Genomic DNA, 22578 nt, shown 5'->3' with positions numbered 1-22578 from the left:
GATCAGCACATGTTGTATTGCTTTGTGCAGTTTTTGTTAAATCCTACTTCCTGTTATCAGAAAGGTTCAATAGATTTTTTTTTCTTTCATAAATAAAATCAGCATCTGAAAGATTTACTATCAGTGTGCCAAAAAAGCAAAAAAAACAAAAAAACAAAAAAGATTCTTCAAGGTTGCTTTTTTTGTCAGCCAATGTATGTTCTAAATGCAGATTTTTTTGTTATGGCCACTATGTCAATCAGTGTGAATATAATTTGCACAACATAAGTACCCAAAAACTTGCAGGAATTCAGTCGCCATGGTAATCCTCATCCACAGGCCCCAGCCCCTCCTCCTCCCTCTTCGCATCCCTCGTCTTCTCTCCCCCTCCTCTCTGTAAGGCTCTCCGATCGACACGCAGAAACAAGACAACGGCCGCAGCTCCCGTCATGCTTTGCAGTAGGAAACAGGAAGAGGCAAAACACACACGACCAGCAGCCAGCAGAGTGGGGAGCAGCATAGTAGCAAACAGACTGATGGTGGATGAGCAGGCACCACACGTGGAGGCATGGCAGGTCCTGTCTCCAGGACGCACTCACGCTGCCGCTTCTGTGGTAAGTCCAAGCCTTCTTTGAAACTGGTTTTAAGCAAAAATTCATGCAGACAGGGGAACAGATCTGTGGACAGATGGATGCTGCAGATGGAGCCAAAGTGCAGTAATCCTCTCACATGGAACAGGATCAGGGTTTTTGGGGGATCTCATGGTGACAGACTGGTAAAAAGGTGATGGGGCATGCAGGCGGAAACACCTCACATCTTCAGATTCTCTCCCCCTCCTCCTTTTTTTTCAAGCAGGAAATGACACAGTTGCTTTGCGGCTTAGGTTTTAGCAATATGGTAGAAGGCTGATGCAACCTTAAAGATGACTGAGTACATCACAGTGATACGAAGAAATTAGTGGCCACATCATTACACCAACAATGATGGCATTCAGTGCCGCACTCATTGTCAAACCCACACGCTTTCACATACAGAGACTCACTGTCTCACATCCAGTCCATTTCAGCTGTATTTATTCATCTTCGCTTTCAGACAATTTGTTTTATTCATGACACATTCACACTGACATTGGCATGCTTTCAGTAATTCATATTCTAAATACTCAATTATTTTATCCTTTGGCAAGAGACTACTCTTGTGACTTGGTTGTTGCACGCACCTCGGTTTCTCCTGTGTTTACAAGAGCTTGTGTGAAACTATATATATATATATATATATATATATATATATATATATATATATATATATATATATATATCCCCGGCTCCAGCCAACCCCCGGGACCCAACGCCCACACTCAGCCCAGACCCTGACCAGGTGGACCGCTCCTCTTCCAGACTCCAGACATACTCTAAGTTAACCTAGGACAAAGATTTCGTCCCTTGATTAGCAAAGTTAGAGACACAGCAAAAGATTCAATACCGCAATTACAGCAAAAGATGGTTCTGTGTTAAAATCTCATTTGTTGTAACAGTTGTTGTAACATTACACAACAACAAAAAAATAAAAAAAATTGTCAAACAAAAGTACTCAACCACTTTCATGTGAAACGTGTGGAATTGTTAGTATAACACATTGGTGCCTCGTGCAAGTACTACGTAACAATTACGAATATTCCCATGTGATTCCCGTGCACAGAAACGATTTTTTTTTTAAAATACCATTTTACTCTATATAGTCGTGCATTGGCACAAAATTACTAGGGATAATACTTATAGTTTGCCATTATATAATTAATGAAAAAACAAAATTTCCAGGGTTTTTGTTTGACTTTAAGGGTTATGAATGCAAAGCAACATATAAATAATAGAACAAAAGGGGCCCTAGAAGTTATCTCTGGGGAACTCCACAGGACACTGATGAGGGCTGTGGCTGGAAATTTTGTAGTAGGAAATCTTGATTGCAACTGCAGAAGAATGAAGAATGGTAAATGGCTTGTACTTGTATCGCGCTTTAACTAGTCCGACGACTCCAAATCGCTTTACACTACAATCAGTCCTTCACCCATTCATGCACACATTCACACCCTGACGGTGGTGAGCTACATTGTAGCCACAGCTGCCCTGGGGCTGACTGACAGAGGCGAGGCCGGCATACATCGGCGCCACCGGGCCCTCTGACCACCGCCAGCAGGTGAAGTGTCTTGTCCAAGGACGCAAAGACAGGGACGGTTGGCACGGGGGATTGAACCGGCAACACGCAGCATGAACTCTCTATTTCCTGTGCCACAGAAAATTAAGTGTGCGATGTGCTGGAGATGCCACTGGAAACTCGAAGGTTAAGGAAGATTATATGAAAGATGCGACTAGCAGCAAATGAAGAAGGATGCAAGGCATTCGCAGATCTTTTGTTGTGTTAAATAGAGCAATTTCACTGCTGCAGGTTAGGTTTTCTCCTCCTGTTACAAAGATACATTTGAATATATTAGGCATTTAACTAAAAGAAGAGTTTTGTGTTGATGTTTGCTTTTTAAGCTGATGTTGCACAGTTGTGTTACGGGGTAGAGTGGGTTAAAGCGTCTCTAATTGAACAAGATTGTGTAGTCCTTCAAAGTGATGGGAGGCCATAACATTTGTGTTGCGTATATTAACTTTGTCAAGGAAATTGTTGAGCCTGTCAGAGGCCGCGGGTAGATTAATGTACTAAATGTAACAAAATGAGATAAAGCAAGGCTGATTAGATTTAGATGGTGGTGGGTGGACATTAAATGAAAACTGATCTAGTGCAATTAAAACGGAGTTAAAGCAAAAATAGAAAAGGGGGCAAAGTCAGGGGTATGTCCTTTACAATGTACAGGGAGGCATCATATTTCTTTGTTCCAATACTCGACAAAGTGTCAGAACAGCAATATATTTTCCTTGAAAAGTATGTTGTACTTAAAGTGGTAGACCAATAAAATATCCTTGTGTTATAAATCAAGAAGCTTGAGAAATCTTATTTTAATACAAGTTTTTTCTCATTTTAACCAACATTTTAGTTTTTTTGTGTTTGGTTCTAGGTTTTTTAAAAACATTTTAAACTAAAGGAAAATATAAATTAGACTGAAGAGACACCTGAAGCTTCTTTGTTTTAGTTTATCAGTAAGTGTAAAGTTTTCAAATATTAAAGATGTAAGTAGATTGTTCTTATAGGCTGGTTTACGAAATGCTCCAAAAACAAAAATACAAACTCAAAATCTATAAAACTGCCGTTAATCTGAATAAATGTATTACGTAAAGTCAAGTTACATAGAAACTACCAAATCAGCAGATCATTGTCATTGTCCTTCAAACAAAACCATAATTAAAAAAACCTAAACTTTATCTGAAAAGTAAGTTTAGCTAAGAAAACCACCTGGTATTTTCCTTATATGCAAGCGGCAAGAAAATCCATTTTTAAATGCATATAAATCTAAATTTATCCATTTGACTAGCAATAGATGTTGCAGTTTCAGCAATCCTCACATTTCTTGGTCTACCAGGAAATACAGTGTAAAAAGCCTTAAAAGGAACTTTTTTATATTGTGATAGTATTTTCTCACACAGAGAAAAAATAGTAAAATCCAAATTTAATTTGGATATATTTCATAAGCTGCAAAGAACTTACATACTTACATAATCTGGCCATAATGATAAGGTGTAGCATGTGTTCTGCACATTAAAAATTATCATAAGGTACATTTCTGTTTACTTAAAGTTACTACTTCGCTCTAAGTTTCTCAGTGGCCAGTAACTGAATTAGTTATTCATTTATCTCTGTGTTTAAATATGATATATTCACAATTGGGCAGACAGAACATGTACATTCAAGTAGTCTTCTGTCAAGTAGACAGAAGACCTCCTTCCAAAAGTGATCTAAAACCTACAGTAAATGGCATTAAAGGGCTGCAGGTTGAGCTGAAGAGAAGAGAGCTTGACAGACGATCTGGAAAGAATTTATACCAAGATGAGACCAAGTAATCTATTCTATAAGGGTTTGTATAAAAAATATATTAACACCAAAATAATGAGTAAATATGCTGCACCAAATGTTAGGTAAAAATTCACGTTTTTGAAGTGACATTTTCAGTTTGAGACTACAGCAAAAAAAAAAAAAAAAAAAAAAAAAAAAAAAAGGTTAATGTAAAAGTTTTTTCACTGACCTATTCAAGAGCCCAGGACATGTCCGCTAATAAAATCCAAAGACTTTAGCTCGTTTGTTTTCATGTATGTGGCCAAACTTGCCACTAGGTGGAAATGCCAGTACATGACATGACATTTTTAAATGCTATGAAAATGCATCATCTAATTCAGATGGCATGACAGATTAACAGCAAAAACATCCCTTTTCAGGCGGCTTTGACATTCAGAACTCACTCTGATTTCTTTCAGTTCAGTCTGTTAATGGTTCAACTTGCTGGGCGAATGCTCAGCTCTGTACAAACACAAAGCTGTGCAAGCACTGCTGCACCCTTCTTTTGGCAGGTTTTTAAACAGACACAGTGAAATCACACCAAAACAGCAGATTTCACTCAACACAGTCATTTCTGGAATAGAATTTCAATAAGTTCTTGAGTCAATGGTTTAATAAACAACAGACACTATGCAAAAATAAACACAGCCTTTTTTTCCTCACTTTCATAAATCTAATCAGACAAAAGAAGTTTCCTATTTTGGGTCTGCAAAGATTACCAAAATGATTTATATTTGAAAAATGCCAGAATGATGAGAGAGAGTAACTCTGCCCACAAATTACCCGTGGGACTGAAATCAAGGCTGTCTTATGGCCACTACTAAAAATTGTCTTTGTTGTCCCTTGTAACTAATTTAGAGGTATGCTTGGAGTCCAAATGGGGGCCGGGGGCCATTTGTGGCTCCTGAAGAGATTTTGTGCGGCCCCAAACTGTAATTCAAAAATTATTTGTCCCACAAGCACAGATGATGGCAGATGGAGCCGTTTACTTTTATTTAGAGTAAAATTATTACAAAGTTAAAAGCTTTTTACAATTGAAAATGTACACATAAGTGTAAAGCGGTTGTCTTTTAATGACCACGCTTATTACATTATCTTTAATTTTATAGTAAACATGACTACATCTTGAATGCAGATTTTTGCGACCCAAAATCTGCTTTTAATTATATATATATATATATATATATATATATATATAGATATATATAGATATATATATAGATATATATATATATATATATATATATATATATATAGATATATATATATATATATATATATCTATATATATATATATATATATATAGATATATATATATATAATTAGCTAAATACAGAGTTAAACACACAGCTCATAAATTTCCAAAGACCAGTTGCCTCACCAAGCAATAATACCAAATGTTAAAATGTCTACAGAGTAAAATTGTCAGTTTTTTTATCAATGTGAAAAAGGTTTGACTATCGGACAAAGTTGAGAGACTTGTCCAGCATTGTTCTCAGGTACCTGTAGCTGTCCACAGTCTCCATTACAGCAGGGTTGGGAGTTTTCCTGAAGTCTCTGACGATGCCCTTTGACTTCTTTGATATTCAATGCAGGACATGTCTCCAAACATTTAGGATCCTGTTGGCTATTTTTTTTTTAAGTAGTTTTGTATTAATGGCTGCCTTCTACCTGAGTGGTGTGCGTGTCAGCCCATGCCAATGAGGGACTCGATAATCTCACTAGTTTACCAGCTTCAGCTAACAGCTGCAATGAGATCTTTTGCTTTTAATCAAGAGGTGATACATATATTTCTAAACAAAACATGTTCATCTCCGGGGGGGGGGGGGGGGGGGGGGGGGGGGGGGGGGGGGGGGGGGGGGGGGGAGGATATGCCTCCTTTTATAAAAAAACATTATGGCTGAAAATTTCCATGGTGTTTATATGTGCATATAATTAAGAACAGAATAACCAGAGCTGTAGAGGTCAACAGTTCTCTTCCTTGACACTTTAGTTGATTGATTTTGATTTGAAGATTATGTCAGAAGGAAGCCAGAAGCTTAAGTTGTTTTCTTAATAAATTTACATGACAGGCCACATTTAAGTCAAATGTTGTGAATTCACCAATCAGAAGCTTACAAAAGTGTGACATCATCATCTAGGCTTTGTGCCAAGTATATATAAGCATATGCAGCTGTAGCTGCGGCCCCCCAAAACCCCCTAGTCCTGCACAGCACGACTAGGGGACAGGGATAGGCATATATAGCAGGGGGCAGCTGGACTCTTCTCCTTTGTGCTATTAAATGTGTGGCTTTATGTTTATAATATCTCACGAGAAATGTTGATTTTATGTCATTGGCCAAATAAATTAATTTGAACTTGGCAGCTTTTGCTGACAAGAGTCATTCTCTATAACTGCAAATATAAGAGAAACGTGACGCCCTGAGACAAGAACATAAATCAAGCAAAGCATTATTCAAAATTATTAGCCAGAATCAAAAAAATCAAGCGAAAATGTTTTTCCTGCAATCTCCTTTTGCTTAATCAGAAGCACAAATTACACATTGCAATGATTGCTGTGATCCATTACATGTTTATTTTGTGTTTTTGCAAACACATTTCCCTCCCATGTGCTTTATTTGGTTAAAATAAACCCACAACATACCCCTCTCCATTTACATAAATCAAAGCACCACATCGCCGCTGGTCAGGGTTATCTATTGTTTGCCATGTAATCCACTCTGTCCACAGGACGTATTTAAACAGTAAGACATGTTGACACACAGAGCTGTTCAACTTCTTTTTTTTCTTTTTTGTCTGCGATCAAAATTGCCGTCCCAAACATCCAGCAGGAAAGATAAACATCGTCATGCAGTAAAAAAATGTGCTTGATTTGACCTCTTCTCCAAAGCCACACACATAAAACATAAGGTCACACCCACTGCCGGGGATCAGGCCAATAGGAGGCAGGTTGAGGGTGAGCAAAGGGCTCGTTCTTATCTTGATATAAATTCTGCAAGAGATCGTACCCTCATCTACTGAGCCTGAACGCTCGGATGACAAAGCAGCAGCAGAAGTCACGCACAGAGCCGAACACAAAGCCGCGCAGGTTTAAAAAACGAGCTGCCAACTCTGGAGAGAGCGTAACTCCTGGTCGTCCACGAAGCAGTGACTCTGCAAGTGAGTACACCATCATTAAAGATTAAAGACTGGTCTGGACACACGAATGATTACATTTGGATGTGTTTTTATTTACTGCTCAGTTAATTCTAATTTTTCAAACTTGTAAGTTTGGATAAGTTGTATTAAAAACTTTAAACCATTTTCTTAATCACTAAAAACACAAAAGCAGTAATTCACAGGGTTTGTACACTTTGATTGCTTTTATCTTTGAAGTCGGAAAAAGACAAGGCTCGAGAGCAGACGTTTGTTTTTTCTCTTATTTGAGATTGTCGTCACAATGATTTTAAAGACGGGAACTCAATAGAGGAAGAATTACTTTGACCTCCTTTAATAGGGCGTTAATGGTGTCGCCAAGGTCACAACCAAGACCAGAGATAAAGACAACGGCTACTAACCTGAAGGCAAATGCCTCTGTTGCTGCGATACAGACAAGGCCACACGTGGCTGGATTTTACGGAGATGTTTTTTTTTTTTAAATAGCCATGTGTTGTCACAAAATGTTCTAATTTCAACTCTGCAGAGTTCAGTCTTGATTAAACAGATTGTTTTTCTCTCAAAGGACTTGATCTGTCCTTTGAGGGTTTTTTTTTTTGTTCTGAGCAGCAGCGGGGTGCTATTATGTCAGGTGGTAGAAGCTGGAGAGCAGTGACGGCCAGCGGAATCGCCTTTAATCAGCTGCTTTCGCTGTTGTTATGTGTTGACACTTCGGTAAATCTCATTTGCTTTGGGCCCCCAAAGGCCCTCAGTGTGATTCCAGCAGTGATCAGCAGTTAATAAAGACCATTTTTAACCTGTCAGTCAGAGCAAAGAGTTTCAAAAGGATGATGTAGTACAGTGAAAAGCGTGGTTATTTGTCTGCGCTGTCTTCTGTCATATAAAAACGTGAGGCGAGATTTAGAGGACCTATTTGAACAGACGCGGATCTTTGTATCGGCTTCTTCAAAGTGAACGACTCAGTGCAACCTGAAGCACTCCACTGACTCAAGGGTAATTCTGCTAAAGACAGCGATTATAACTTTAATCAGGAATTTAATTTGTATTCTCCATTTTGTCAAGAAAAGTTTTATTTTTGTTTAGACGTAAAATAAACAAAGAAATCAGCGGTCCTCGTTTCACGTCATATCAGTTCCTGAGAGCCGCCGTTGCCTCAGGAAGTCTAAATCAAAGCGCATACCAGCGTTGTGATGACACAGGCAGATTACACGTCAATTACAGAGCTTTGTGTATTCTTACACACGGTCTGTGCTGCTATTTAATGAACAGTAACCTTGTTAGAAAAGCCTTTTAACTGAGTGCAAGCTGTATTCATGCGTTTCCTGCATGAGCTGATCACTTGATTCAATGAGTGTTTTGACAAAGAATATCACTCTAGGGTTGTAAAGGCCAAGAGAGCCATGTGTGTCGACCAATTCTCTGTAGAAACCCTCAGAATTAAAGATTTCTAATCTAAAAACATGTTTCTCGCAGACGTCCAGGTGACAGCCTTCAGACAGCAGTTCTTTTACCAAAGATAGTGGTGTATTTGGCGCTTTTTAAATGAATCCCCCATCAGTTCTTGAATTTGAGAGTATTTTTCCACTTTGGATAACATCTTTCTACAGTAGCTATATATGTACGAATATATATGTTTCAGCCTCATTTTCTAACATACAATTTTCCAGCCAAACCGGCTCTATTGCTAAACGGGGAACAGTGGCGGCGTAGCGCCAGCTCTTTGTGATTGCACAGCCAACATCACCAAGTCTTGCACCAACAAACGTGTTGCTGCTGTCCTAGTGCTAAGAGCTCTGAGAGCAGGTTAAAGCAGATTTCTGAGTTAGCTTTGCTGTCAGTTTGTTAAATCTGGGGGCAGCCATCGACAACAATAAGAAAATGTATAAAAAATTACGAGGTGAAAGTGCTATTTTAATATCGTCTGTCATAAAGTGAATGTTGGTTCAGACCCACCACTGAGCCTGCATCAAAAAAGCTAACTAGCTAAATTTGTAAAAGCTGATTTAAGTGTTGCACGTCACTGCTGTTTGCAGTAGTTTTCCGAAAGCACCACTTCATATGTAGCTTTGTCACTAGCTGCGTTTTAAATAAATCCTGATTGAAACCGTGTTTGCAGCAGTGCTTATATACATAGTTTGTTCTTTATTACCTGCTGCTGCTTAGAAATCCCGACTGAAATGCTGTAACGTGTGTCTGCAGTATTTAAAAGCACAGCTTCCAGGTAAAGGCAGCTTTGATACCAACTCAAGCCCTAGTTGAGGTGGAGTTCGTAACTCCATTCAGCAGCAGGATTCATAAACACCATTTAGTCATTATCACCAGCAGCTTTCAATGAATCCTGATTGAAAAGGCTCATCAGAGTCTCCTTTGCAACGGCATCTATAAATAACCAATAAGAGGTTTGGTTACCGTTGTGAAGAGGGTCCGGGAATATCAACAGTGTTTTGTATTGTTTTTCAGAATGTATTTAGAGATTAGACTGATGATATCACAATAACACTAAATTGTCAAAAATATTTCATAAAAGATACAATGAGGCTGCTTAAAAGTGTTTTACTGGCTATAAAAAATGAAGGGGAAAAACTGTTACTAACAGATTTTTTTCAAGAACCATTTAAGTATCAGGTCTTGCACCATCCTTGGTCTAGCACTGGAGTTTCTTTTGAACTACATACATTTATTTAAAAAAACATACAGACTATTGCTTTGTTTCAAGAGCACGATGACAAATCTAAAAGTAACTTCTGCTATTCATGTGTAGGCAGATATAGACCCAACTGTATACAATCTACTGCTAAATCCGTTTCTCTTGATGATGTTCGAAATTGTAGTCTGGGAACCTCGTGAGTTTCAAAATAAAAACTGCTGTGCTATTTTTGTGCAGTAAAAATTCCTGGATACTCTGAATATCTGAACAGAGTTTGCATGTAGTTCATCTGAACGTTAACAGGCGAGCCAGATGAGTCCACTTCACTGCAGCAGTAGATGAAAGTTTAGAGGATAACCAACATAGTGTGAATACTTTAATGTTTAACAGTTCAGCATTTAATGCAGTTTTTCTCAGCTCTACCCAAAGATAATTTTAAGTTTGTATTCATATCCATTTTTAGTTCTGACTTCTTGGCCAGCACTTTTGGGTTGTTTTACCGTCCTTATATGGATATCCTCTAAGTTTTCTCATTGCATTTGCATACTTGTCTTTAACTCAACCCCAACCACGATCTCCAAACACAGAATGTCAGCACAGAGTAAAGATGACTAACCAGCAGTGGTGCATTAATGCCTTAGATAGAACAACTTGTGTTACAACCTTTAAAGCAAGGGTAACCACATTTTGTTTCGATTTCAACATTATAACAAAACATACCACAACATTGCGTAAAATAGCTTAACATTGACTGTTGATTTGAATACTTTCATCAGCACAACAGTGAAGAAAACTTGTATTCTCACTAAACTAACTCTTTGCTCCTTCTTGGTTGGTTGCCTTTTACCAAGAATAGGTCTGTACAGTTAATGTGTAATCCTGGGTGAATCTTCACCTTGGAGGAATTGTTCCAAGACGTTTACATGATTTGACATAAGGAATTTAAAGAAATTAAATAGGTCTGTGACCTGCTGTCACTTCAGAAAATGTTATATCTGAGAATTGTAAGGGATGCAAAACATTGGGTTTTTCGGTTGTTTAGGTCAGTATTTTGCATTTCGGGGGCTTAGGGTGCAGGGTTATGTTCAGGCTGATTGTGAAGGTCTCTCCCCTCATGGCTTCCCTCACCCTCAAAAAAAAAACTGCATTTAGACTCTACTGGTTCTGGGTGGGGTGTGGAAGGGGCGCACTGGTGCCGGTTGCCTTCCGTAGGAGGGGTGTGCTGCACCCGGCGCCCACCTTTTAGCCCTCCCTGTTTTAAATTCACTTCAGCAACAGGCAACAACACAACAGGCTCGGGGTTTTTTCACACCCCTGTTCTCAGATTGCCATCCGGAGTTTGAAGCCTGGAGGAGGAGCGGGCCACTTGACAGGGTCTGGGCTGGGGATGGGTGTTGGGTCCTGGAGGTTGGCTGGGGCTGGCACTTCTGCTCTCCTCGGGAATAGGGTGTGGGGCTTAAACATGGAGAGTAGGGTGTGGGGGAGGCAGCGCATCAAGGTTTGTGGTGTGGGCTGTGGTTGGTTGGCCCGTTGGGAGCGTGTTGGCCCCATCTCCGGGTGGATGGGCTCATGGGTTGTTGGGCTGGGATCTGGGAGGGGGGATAGGGGCTGGAGTATGGACCGGTTATGTCAAGTTTGGGGTCACACAGCAATGTGGCTGCTGGGGCTTTCCTGGGTCTCTCCTCTGCTCTTCCCTGGGATGGGAGAGGCAGCTATCCCTGTGTTGGTTCTTTTTGGGCTCCTTTGCTCTGGGAACCCTTTCGGGGCTTCTAGGGATCTGGCCTTCCCAATGTCTGCATCGGTGCCCTGTGGGGGGTTGGTTATCGGCTCCTCACAACCACTATTGAGAATTTTTCGTATGGATAAACCTGACATATACTAGTGCCCTCTCGCAAAAAGCTCCAGGTACTTGGATACAGCTGCTTTTGGATTCAGATAAACGTATTAATTAGCTGTGGCTTTCATTATATGCATATTGTTTTACCATAAATAATACCACGTATTTTTCAGTGATGTTATCAAAGGTGTTGGTAGTTTGCACCTGTGAGATTTCTTTTTTGGTTGGTTTTGCTGTTCTTTTTATATCTCTGCAGTGTAGAAGCAGACTCCGAGAATGTTATCTTGTGCCCTCTTTTTCCTCTGCTCTATTTTTGTCTCCTTTTCACCCATTTAACATTTTGTCTCATCTCTTTCTCTTTCTTTCTCTTTTATCTTTCCGTTTCTGTGTCCATTGAACTTGAAATAATTCCAGAATATCTAATAAGGTTTTTTGCATATATATCAAGTTGAGCACTATGGCGAAATCAGTAATGCTCCACTTGTGAAAGTGTTGGGCTCTGTTGGGCTCTCTTTGGCATTAAGACAGCAGTTGCTAACATGACACTGCCAGACAGGGCAGTGTCATGTTAGCAACTGGGGCCTGGTGCCTGTTCAAAAATAATAAATCCTGTCCAATCTAACCCGGCTAATAAGCCCCTCATCATGATATGCCAGCTGGTCAGTTGGGTTTCTGGCCAACATGTTCCTGCCACATTGGCAGTGCCAAACGCTACCATCATTCCACAATTACACACAACTTTACGCAGCTATCTATTGCCATGTGTGATTGTCTCCACCTTGACTACTTTATGAATCGTCCCCCGTACTTTTTAAGGAATCTATCTGCTGAACAGACCCCACTTTCTTTTTCAGAGAGAAGGAAAGAGCCCTTTAAATGATTTAGATGAATTCCCTTTGCATTAGCTCACAGACTGGTGCTCATTTCCTATTTAGATGTGACAAACACAAAGGAATACTTACAGCTTACATTTGATTAATGTTGTTTCCATCAGTTATGATGTGTATTCAGTTGGATGATGTAATTATATTTCTTTATACGGGTTTATACCATAAAAGCTCAAACTCGTGAAACATTATCGGGTTCAATGCTCCTTGAGTTAAATACAACTGAATGAAGTTTAATTTCAGTGTGTTTAAGTACGTTTTAATAGTTTGTTGTTTGGTATTGTCGACTGAAAAAGTCTGCGGCAGGTCAAACGTTTACGTGTATTTCCGCACACTTCCCCATGATGTTAATTTTCATACATCCCAAGCTGTTCCCTATTTTTTGTGCATGCACACACTTTATACATGAAGCCTCTGGTAACTAGAAAGGTAGTTGGGGTATAGTGAACGTATTATCATGAGTAGTATTGACATACTGCTTTATCTAGTTGGAAGTAGCCATGGGTCATTGAGCGAAGGATGTGGTCAGTTACAATACTCGGTTAGGCTCATACATTTACATGATGCTGAGTTGGTAACAAGGGGCCCAAAGTGTTTAAAGGTGATATCCCCCACATCATTGTACCACCAGCCTGAACAGTTGATACAAGGCATGACAGATCCAGGTGTGTAGCTTCAGTTTCTTATGCTTAGCTGACTGGAGATGCACCTGGTGCGCTCCTCAGCTTGCAGTAGCACATTTGCCAAAAGGTTTGATGGGTTTTGCATTCAGAATGGTATCCTTGATAGCTTTGCTGTAACCACCTATTTGAGCTGCTGTTGTCCTTTTGTCAGCATGCCAACTGCCGATTTTCCTCTGACCTCTGGAGTCTTTGTCCACGCCACTCCCGCTGCCTGGATATTATCTCTATTTGGTACCAATATCTGTAAATCAAAGAGATGCTTGTGCATGAAATTCCCAGCAGATCAGCTGTTTCTCAAACACCCACGACACCAACCCGCCTGTCACCGAACTCTCTTTCTTTTCCCTTCTGATGCTCAGTTTTGACTTTAGCAAATCATCTTCTTCCCCTCTAAAGGTCTGAATGAATTGAGTTGCTTCATTGTGAATAGCCAAGTTAACAACCAACTGAACATGTGTACCTAACAAAGTGACCATCAAATATATAGCATGTATTTGTAGAATAAAATGTTTCTAAACTCTTGTGATACACTGCAAAAAGGGAACTAAAAGTAAGTCAAGTCTTGTTAAAATTAGTATATTTTCCCTTGATTTGAGCAGCTAAATAAGACTATTTGCCAATGGAATGAGTATTTTTACCCCTAAGATAAGATAATTAGATATCCGGCACTTGAAATAAGATGATGGAGATGAAATGTACTTATTTTAAGTGCAAAACTCTTATTCCATTGGTAAATAGTCTTATTTAGCTGCTCAAATCAAGGAAAAAGACAATCATTTCAAGAAAATTTTACTTACTTTTAGTTCCATTTTTGCAGTGTAGGCCTTAAAGTATACAGATATGTGGTGGCAAGAATCTGTCAGTAATCCTGTTTTTCTGATCTAGGAGCGCAGCTGACAGCCTCTGGGCCTTCTCCTTCATCTCCACGTGCTGCCTCCTCTTCTTCAACAAGACCATGGAGGAGGTCTCTCCAGACTCAGAAACCCCATTGGTCCCGCCACCCCTCCTGGAGCGGCGCGTTCGCCAGCGACAGCCGGCAGTCTCTGTTCTTAAGTCAAAGCTGAGAAAAGGTTTGACCTGCTCTGGACCAAAGGTCCGCTCCACTCTGACGGGGTTCTTCCCCGTGGTGCGCTGGCTGCCAAAATACAAGCTTAAAGAGTACATCTGGGGCGATGTGATGTCTGGGGTGATTGTTGGTGTCATTTTGGTACCGCAGGCCATCGCGTACTGCCTGTTGGCAGGAGTGCCCCCCATTTATGGTCTGTACACCTCATTTTACGCCAATATCATCTACTTTCTCATGGGGACATCCAGACATGTTTCAGTTGGGATCTTCAGCCTCATGAGCCTCATGGTGGGACAGGTAACAGCAAAACAGTTTTGGAGAATTTTGTTTGTTCCCGAACAGTGACCTCATTCTTAATTTGTTGCTGTCATTAAACACAATGTACAGTAATTGCTACATTTATGAGTTATTTAGTTACTGAAATTTGATATTACTGGCCGATTTGCCTCACCTTCGCCACATAATGAATATTTGCTGTTGATGCTGTCTCTGTAGGTGGTGGTTAGGGAAGTTTTCGCTGCTGGTTTTGATCTGAACGAGGACTCCACCCCATCTCCTCATGAAGTCTTAAACGACACCCTGGGTGCCAACCTCACTCTTACACCCGAGCACACCGTGGAGGTGATGGGCATGCAGTTAGGGAAGGACTCCTTTGCCATCAGTGTCGCTGTTGCCGTTACATTCCTGGCGGGTGTCTATCAGGTAAAGGAAGGGGGATGATTCTGAATATTCTTTACGATTGCTATACAAGTTAAATAACTAATACAGATTATGTAATACTGTCTCCTAGTCTTTGGCCAACATGTTTTGAGCAAATAAAGGAATAAAATCCAACCCTACTACCGTCCAGTGATCTAACTGTAACAAGGAGTGTATTGTGTTGACCTTCACCATTTGGGTTTGGTTCTGTTTGTTTTCAGAGCCTAACAAGTTTGAACAGTGACAAAGGCTTCATTTGAATATTAAATAAAACTTGACATTTTATATAAAACATCCAATGTGTTAAAATAGTCTGGCAGGACCAGGCAACTAAGGTTGACTGAAAGCAAATTAACAGCTTTCGGACTTATAACAACATATGTGCAAGACATTGTTAAGCAAAACCTTTATTGGGCTCCTGAATCTAAGCGTGGTGTTGTGACCTTAATTGGTGATCATTCTTGAGCCTGTTTTAGCATGGAGTCAATAACTTATTATATGAGATTATGCAAAATTGTTGCCTTTATGTCCAAAGTTCTGGCTAACTTTGCATTTAATGATATATTTAGTAAAAACGGTAATTCCTTGATATCTACATCTCTAGCATTAAGATTATTCAGAACGTCTATTTTTTATTTTTTTTTGTCTTTTCTCTACCCTGTTTCCCCAAACAGATTTTGATGGCGGTGTTTCGTCTCGGTTTTGTCTCCGTCTACCTCTCAGCCCCCATGCTAGATGGGTTTGCCACAGGAGCTTCTTTCACCATCCTGACTGTGCAGGCTAAATACCTGTTGGGTCTAAAGATTCCTCGTCATCAGGGCTATGGGACAGTAGTCATTACCTGGATTAACATCTTCTCCAACATTCACAAGACCAACCTGTGTGACCTCATCACAAGTGCCATATGCATCACAATTTTAGGTTATTCATCTACTCTTGAATCTCATAGTCTTTAGTTTTTTCACTGTATTTTTCTTCAATGCGGTACAATACTATATATTTTGTCATAGTGGCTGGGAAAGAGATCCAAGACCGCTACAAGGACCGCCTGAAGATCCCCTTACCTACAGAGCTGGTAGTTGTAGCAGGAGCTACACTCGCCAGCCACTTTGGGGAGTTCAGTACCCGATACCACTCCAGCGTTTCCGGTCACATTCCCACAGGATTTATCCCACCTCAGATCCCAGCGTTCAGTATGATGCCACGGGTGGCACTGGATGCCATTCCTTTAGCAGTCATCAGGTAATGTGCAACCACAATGGCAGCATGCATGCAATTACACCATAGTGGCTTTATTACCATCTGTCTTAGAAAGCACATGTCCTATTGAATGATTTGAAGGCATTTAAAAAAAACAACTAATCCCTAAATATATTCAAAATTATGAAGCTTGTGTTGCCAACTTAGATGGGATGTTTCGGCACCAATGTTAGTGTGTTGGACATAATGTAACGCCAGTTGGAAGTAACATTAGCTCACAGTTTTTTGTGTTGGTTTTCTTGGTCAAAGACTAAAATTGAGCAGAAAGATAATCTGAAGAGCTTTTACGTGATACAGAAAATCTAGAATGTAATGCCAGATGTATGTTCTACTGTCAAATTTCTCCAAAGCGATTCAAACAAATGCCCAGGAGTCCATACGGGTCCAGAATCTGCCTGATTTCACTCCTCAGCAGCCACTTTTTATTTGACTTTTTGGGTTTTTATTTACTCCTGAGTGACTTGCTGAAATCCTTGTTCCCAACAACTGAAAAGTCCTATTCACATGCCCCAAGGGGAAATTAAATATTCATTTCATGTTTAATGGGATTTGTTGCAGTTTTGCCTTCACTGTGTCGCTGTCTGAGATGTTCGCAAAGAAACACGGATACACCGTTCGGCCCAATCAGGAGATGGTGGCCATTGGACTCTGTAATGTCGTTCCCTCCTTCTTTCACTGTTTCACCACAAGCGCTGCACTGGCAAAAACAATGGTGAAGGATTCAACCGGCTGCCAGACTCAGGTGAGCTCCAGCCCATTAAAAAAAGTCAAACCTAATGTGAATCTTTTCTTTTTGTGCTGACATTTTGACCAAATAAAACTACATATTGTATGGTGTGAATGCAATCAGATGGCTTGGATCCAAATTTAAAATTAAAATATAAAATTGAAAGCAGATATTTACATGAAAAGACAACTTATTTCCCTGCTGTTTGCCATTAAATCAGCTGTTGTAGCTCATTTTGGATTCCCAAAATTATTTTTATTAACTAAATGCCATAATTGCAAATGCCTTTTTTAATTGAAAGATTTGTTCAAAATTTGACCCATTCCTTGTGACTCGGTAGCACTTATTCTGACTAGATTCAAGCCAATATTTCAGGAAACTACTGATAAAATGGTCAGGCATTCCTCCAAATTTCTTTTGGACTGTTCTTTCATCATGATGCTTGTGGTTCTTTCAAATGCTCCAGGCATTATCATGCACCAGCGGAAACCCCGGACCTACTGCACTAATGAACAGTCTAACATAGGATCTGAGGATCTCATCCCAATATCCCATATCAGTCAGGATGCCATCCTTGTCCTCTACAAGTCTGTGCATCCCTCTATGGATATGCCTCTCCAGAACAACACTGACCCACCAATAAACCGATCATGATGAACAATGTATTGAGGCAGCCGTTTTTGCAGACCCTCTCATCTATAAAAAGAACAGGGGCATCAGTGCAGAACCTGCCAATTCTGGTGTTCTCTGGCAAATGCCAGTCAAGGTCCACAGTGCTGGGCAGTGAGCACAGGGCCTACTAAATGGTGTTGGTCCCCCACTCCACCTTCATGAAGTCTTTTTTCTATGGTTTGGTCAGGGACATTCACACCATTGGCCCGCTGGAGGTCACTTTGTTTGGCTCTGGCAGTACCCATCTTGTTCATCCTTGCACAAAGGAGCTTGTTGATAGGTTAAGAACCTCAGATGGCCCTGTCCAGAGCAACAGCCTATCTCCTGGAATCTCCTCTATCCTCTTGAGACTATGCTGGGAGACACAGCAAACCTGCTGGCGACGGCATGTATTGCTGTGTCATCCTGGAGGAGTTGGACTGCCTGTGCAACCGCTGTAGGGTCCAGATATAACCTCGTGCTACCAGTAGTGACACAGAACCTTGTCCAATGCAAAACTACTGAAAAACAGTCAAAAAATGTCTGTAGCCTCCACCTGCAAAACCATTCCTGTTTTTAAGGTGGTCTCATTATTGCCCCTTTAGTGCTCCTGTTATGTTCAACACCAAAGCATATGACACTGATTAATAATCCCCTCAAATCCTAAACTGATTAAATTTATATTGCAGAATTTAACTGACTTGATGTTACACTCTGCTTTAAAGGAACAATAAGTAAGAAATTTACTTTAAAATTAATTTAAATTGTTTTTCATTTGTCACCTGGGATGGAAGTAATATTCCCTAAACAACCGGTCCTCCCCCATCTACAATGTCTAGTCTAGTTTTTCTCCTTTCAAACCTAGAGGCATGGAGTGGAACCACTTCGGGGCAGTGTGTAGCCCCTGTTTACTTCCCGGTTCCAGAGCCAATTATCTGAGAGTTCAAAGGGTTGCCGAAACAGAGCGAAGCATCTGGTATTTGATGACAAAAGTATATGAGCAACAACTTACTTTGGCTGAATCGCCTTCGCTCGTCATCCTGAATTTAGCTGCGCGACATCCTCGTCTCTCTTGACTTGGCAAACTTCCTGAAACTCTCTGAAGGGGAGCATCTCAGACTCTTAGTGATTACCTTCAGAATTAATTACAAAAACAGCCACATTGCCTAAAAGATGTTTAGCATTTGTTTTTTTTTAAATGCACTGATATGGCATGTAGTTATTGCAACTACTGTTTCAGAGCAACAAAAAGTATTTACTTTTGCCTCTTTTTGTCCTTTCCAGGTATCGAGTCTAATCAGTGCCCTCGTAGTCCTTCTTGTCCTACTCTTCTTCGCCCCGTACTTCCAAGCACTTCAGAAATGTGTCCTTGCTTGCATCATCATCGTAAGCCTTCGGGGAGCGCTGAGGAAGTTCAGGGATGTACCGGCCAAGTGGCGAAGCAGCAGGATGGACGCCGTAGTTTGGCTGGTTGCTATGTCAGCCACAGCTCTGATCAGCGTGGAGCTGGGCTTGCTTGTAGGCATTGTCTTTTCAATGAGTTGCGTCATCTATAAAACTCAGAACCCAAAGGTTAGTAAGCTGATAGAAATCCTAGACCATTGTTCTTGTAATCCAGTTCTCTTTATTGCTTTATTGCATGCATGCTTAGACACTGGATTAATGTGGGTTGGAGCAAGGATGTACGTAAAAGTTGCAGGAAATTGGCCCTTGCAGTCTGGAAGAGAACCTTGTACTAAACATTACATACAGATACCATAACTGCTATGATCTGATTTTGTTTTTCAGGTCTCTCTCCTTGGCCAGGTCAACGACACCGATCTGTATGAGGACATAGAGGAGTACAAGAATCTCACAGCGCCAAGTCGGGTTAAGATCTTCCGTTTCCAGGCTCCTCTGTACTATGCCAACAAGAACTCTTTCCTCAAAGCCCTCTATAAAGCTGTTGGAGTCGAACCTTTCTTGGAGCTGACCAAGAGGAAAAAGGCAGAGAAGAAAGAGAAAGACAAGTCGAAAAAGCAAGCCAAGACAAATGGGGAGAAAACCAACTTTGATGTCTTTGTAGGGCTCGTCCAAAGAGAACTGGAGTTCCACACAATCGTTTTAGACTGCTCGGCCATCCCTTTCATTGACTCAACAGGCATGGCCACCTTTCAAGCGCTTGTTAAGGAATATAAAGAGATCGGTGTAAGTGTGCTCCTTGCGTGCTGCAACACCCCAATCATTGATGCTCTGAAGAAGGGAGAGTTCTTTGAGAAGATTAACAAAGACATAAGTGATCTGTTGTTTTATACAGTTCATGCTGCTGTTCTTCATGCAAACAGAGTGGCAGAGGAAAACAAGGCTGAGGACTCTGTGGTGTAGATTGTCTGGAGGAAATGTGTTTTTGTGCTTAAAATTTAATGTAGGCCATAACAAGGGTGTATTGCTCTGACAGTACGCCTAGGAAACTCAGCTACTCTTACTATTGGTACCTCTTTGTTTTACAGATAAAGTGAGAGTATATTTTTAATGAGCAATGATCCACAATGCTTTTTGGAGCATTTTCAAGATCCAAAGAGCTGGTTTGTTGTTAATGCCAGGAAACATATACAACAATGAACAAATTGTTTTTTTTTTTTGTAAATTCCTTCCAACGCTTAATTCATATTCTTCTATGTGCCAAAAAGTTGCAAGACAAGTGATTAAATCACTTCCCCGATAGGGATCAAACCTATGTGTTTCTGTTCACCAGGTTTCAACATTTGCTCTCCTTTCTATTTTTGCGTCATTACAGACTCTTATCTTCTACCTATACAAATGGACTGGGCCAGTGGTGGTCTGCTATGTAGCTTTGTCCCACCGTGTCTCTCCTCCCTTCCTTTTTGCACAAGGGAAAGGAAAAGAGCTGACGGCCAAACCAAACACACCCATGGCATTTCACCCCAAAGAGTGCCTGTGTATTGTTTTTAGTTGCTAAGTGTAGATGTGTACAACATTTTTTATGAAGTATGACTAGAAGCGATTAAGAATAGCTTAAGGGATCTTGTCAGAGCATTAAACGAGATACAGCACTCCGACACAACAGGTGTTGAATTTCTAAAGGGCAGCTCGCTTAACCTGACTGCACAATTCTTAGGAATGTGTTTAAGCGGGCATGACTAGCATTCATTATTGATTTATGAGTTTTCCATAAACACTTACGTAATTATAAAAGTGTGAATATACCAAGTCCATATGGACGTTACTCCACATGTTCAGAGTCCAGACTTGTAGCTTTAGCCACCGTTTCCTGACATGCCAACTGCCGCCTTGGGCTATAAATCATTTGTAAAAGGGTAGTTAAACTCTTCCTGACTAACGGAATCGGTCAGGAAGAGAAATTTTACGTGACAAACGAGGACTTTGCTCGTTCCGAGAGAACCTTGCCTTAAGAAAACGGGTCAGTGGAGCTCACTTGTACTCTGGCTTGTTCTGAACAGTCAGCAGGAGCTATAAAATTAAAAAAGGGTTTGAGTATTAGATCTTATGGTGCTTTTGAAATGTTTTGTGTTTTCATTGCTAAATCCAGTGGCAACAGGTGAAGTCTCACATGTATTTAGTGAAATATTTTTTAACTTTTTTTTTTTTAATCAAAAAAATCTAGGGACTAGTGAAATAAGCTCAAATTGCTGTTCTTTTGTTAAACTACTGTTTTGCATCGTCATTAATCCTGTTGAGACCAAGACTGATAGCACAACTGACAGTACAATGTGAAAAACGTTTAATACGATGTAATGTAGACATGATTGTAAATATAGACTGCATTACTATTTATATAGATGAACTAGTAATTTAACTCTTCCATGTATTAATTTAATTTAAGTAACACTGATTATAGTTTTAGAAATCTCAGTGGCTGTATTTGTAACTTTTTTTTTATATTCAGCATTCAGAAAGATGTAATAATATTTAGTACTTGGATTAAAACAAGTCTTTGGTGAAGCATGTGTGTGACTTATTTGGTTATTAAAGGGTTTTTTTTACGAAAAAACAAGACATAGTCAGCATGTTACAGTTTGAAATCAACATACAGGCCAGCAGCGTTTTTAAGTTGTGAATATGGCAGATTTCTAACATTAGAACATAAGTGAAAAGATGTGTACAGGTACAATCTGTGTGGAACATGATCATCTTTTTTTTGTAGTTTACTCACCACTCACTGGATGTTTTCTTTTTTTCCCAAACTATTCTCTGTGAACCTGAGAAAAGGTTGAGTGTAGAGATGCCAGTAGATCAGCAGTTCCTAAAATACTTAGACTTACCCATTTGGCACCAAAATAATAATAATAATAATCAGCTGTAAAGACTGTGTCCAAACAGCGTTATCAGATCCAAACATGGAGGCACATCAGTTGGACGTTAGTGGCTCTAGCAAAAACACATCAAGTTGACCACAAGAAAAATATGTAAACCCATGGCTATACTTAAGGGGCCAGTTTAAGTTTAAGTATAAAAAAAAGCAACGGCTTTATAATGCTATATAAACTCAGTGTGCCTTAAACAATCGAGTTTAGTGAGATAACATTGTTACCTGACATAAGCTAAAGCTAAACATAGCATCGTCAGCGCTAACAAAGTGGCGTTTAATTACTTAATTATTTCCAAAGCATTGCAGTTAATTATTTCCAAAGCATTGCAGTTCCACTTTATATAGACCACAACTGAATAATCTGAATGTCAAAAGGAAGGCACTGAAAGCCTGATATGTCTTTTTAATCAAAAACCATTTGAGACCAATGTCTCCACTTTTCCATTGTGAAGAGCAGGAGAGGGACTTTCTTCTGCTCATACAAATGTAACTTAGTAACTTTTACATAAAGGAAAATGTTTTACTTTTAATTGAGTAACATTTTAAACTTTATTTGTATTTAAGTAAAATGTTATACATGTAACTGTACTTTTACCTGAGTTCATTATTTTGGTACTCTTTCCACCTCAGGTGTGGACACTACAGTGGTTCATCTCATTAGTTAT

The 22578-nt window shown here is 39.9% G+C and overlaps 1 protein-coding gene across 2 annotated transcripts; it reads left to right on the top strand.

Annotated features, from left to right (window-relative positions):
* The first annotated feature begins 441 nt into the window (after window positions 1–441).
* slc26a1 (solute carrier family 26 member 1) lies at window positions 442–21546 on the top strand. 2 transcript variants are annotated; one of them, XM_021319961.2, is made up of 8 exons: window positions 442–593; window positions 14066–14543; window positions 14742–14948; window positions 15620–15866; window positions 15956–16187; window positions 16764–16947; window positions 18868–19155; window positions 19372–21546. In XM_021319961.2, exons 1-8 carry the CDS (start codon window positions 523–525, stop codon window positions 19945–19947), a joined length of 2283 nt encoding a protein of 760 aa, XP_021175636.2. In that variant the 5' UTR covers window positions 442–522; the 3' UTR covers window positions 19948–21546. The 2 variants fall into 2 exon arrangements, with proteins under 2 accessions (XP_021175636.2, XP_012724903.2); XM_012869449.3 differs by lacking the exon at window positions 442–593 and adding an exon at window positions 6967–7129.
* The last annotated feature ends 1032 nt before the right edge of the window (window positions 21547–22578 follow it).

This window comes from Fundulus heteroclitus, chromosome 8 (assembly GCF_011125445.2).
Source record: "Fundulus heteroclitus isolate FHET01 chromosome 8, MU-UCD_Fhet_4.1, whole genome shotgun sequence".
Taxonomy (NCBI): domain Eukaryota; kingdom Metazoa; phylum Chordata; class Actinopteri; order Cyprinodontiformes; family Fundulidae; genus Fundulus; species Fundulus heteroclitus.
Note: the sequence above shows the minus strand (reverse complement) of the source record. Positions and strands in the feature narration are given on the sequence as shown.

Excerpts from the sequence above, each read along its gene's own strand:
- slc26a1 (XM_021319961.2), top strand. The coding sequence starts at position 523 with ATGAGCAGGCACCACACGTGGAGGCATGGCAGGTCCTGTCTCCAGGAC. Across the intron at positions 15,867-15,955 it reads CATATGCATCACAATTTTAG|TGGCTGGGAAAGAGATCCAA; the intron begins GTTATTCATCTA and ends ATTTTGTCATAG. Across the intron at positions 19,156-19,371 it reads ATAAAACTCAGAACCCAAAG|GTCTCTCTCCTTGGCCAGGT; the intron begins GTTAGTAAGCTG and ends TTTGTTTTTCAG.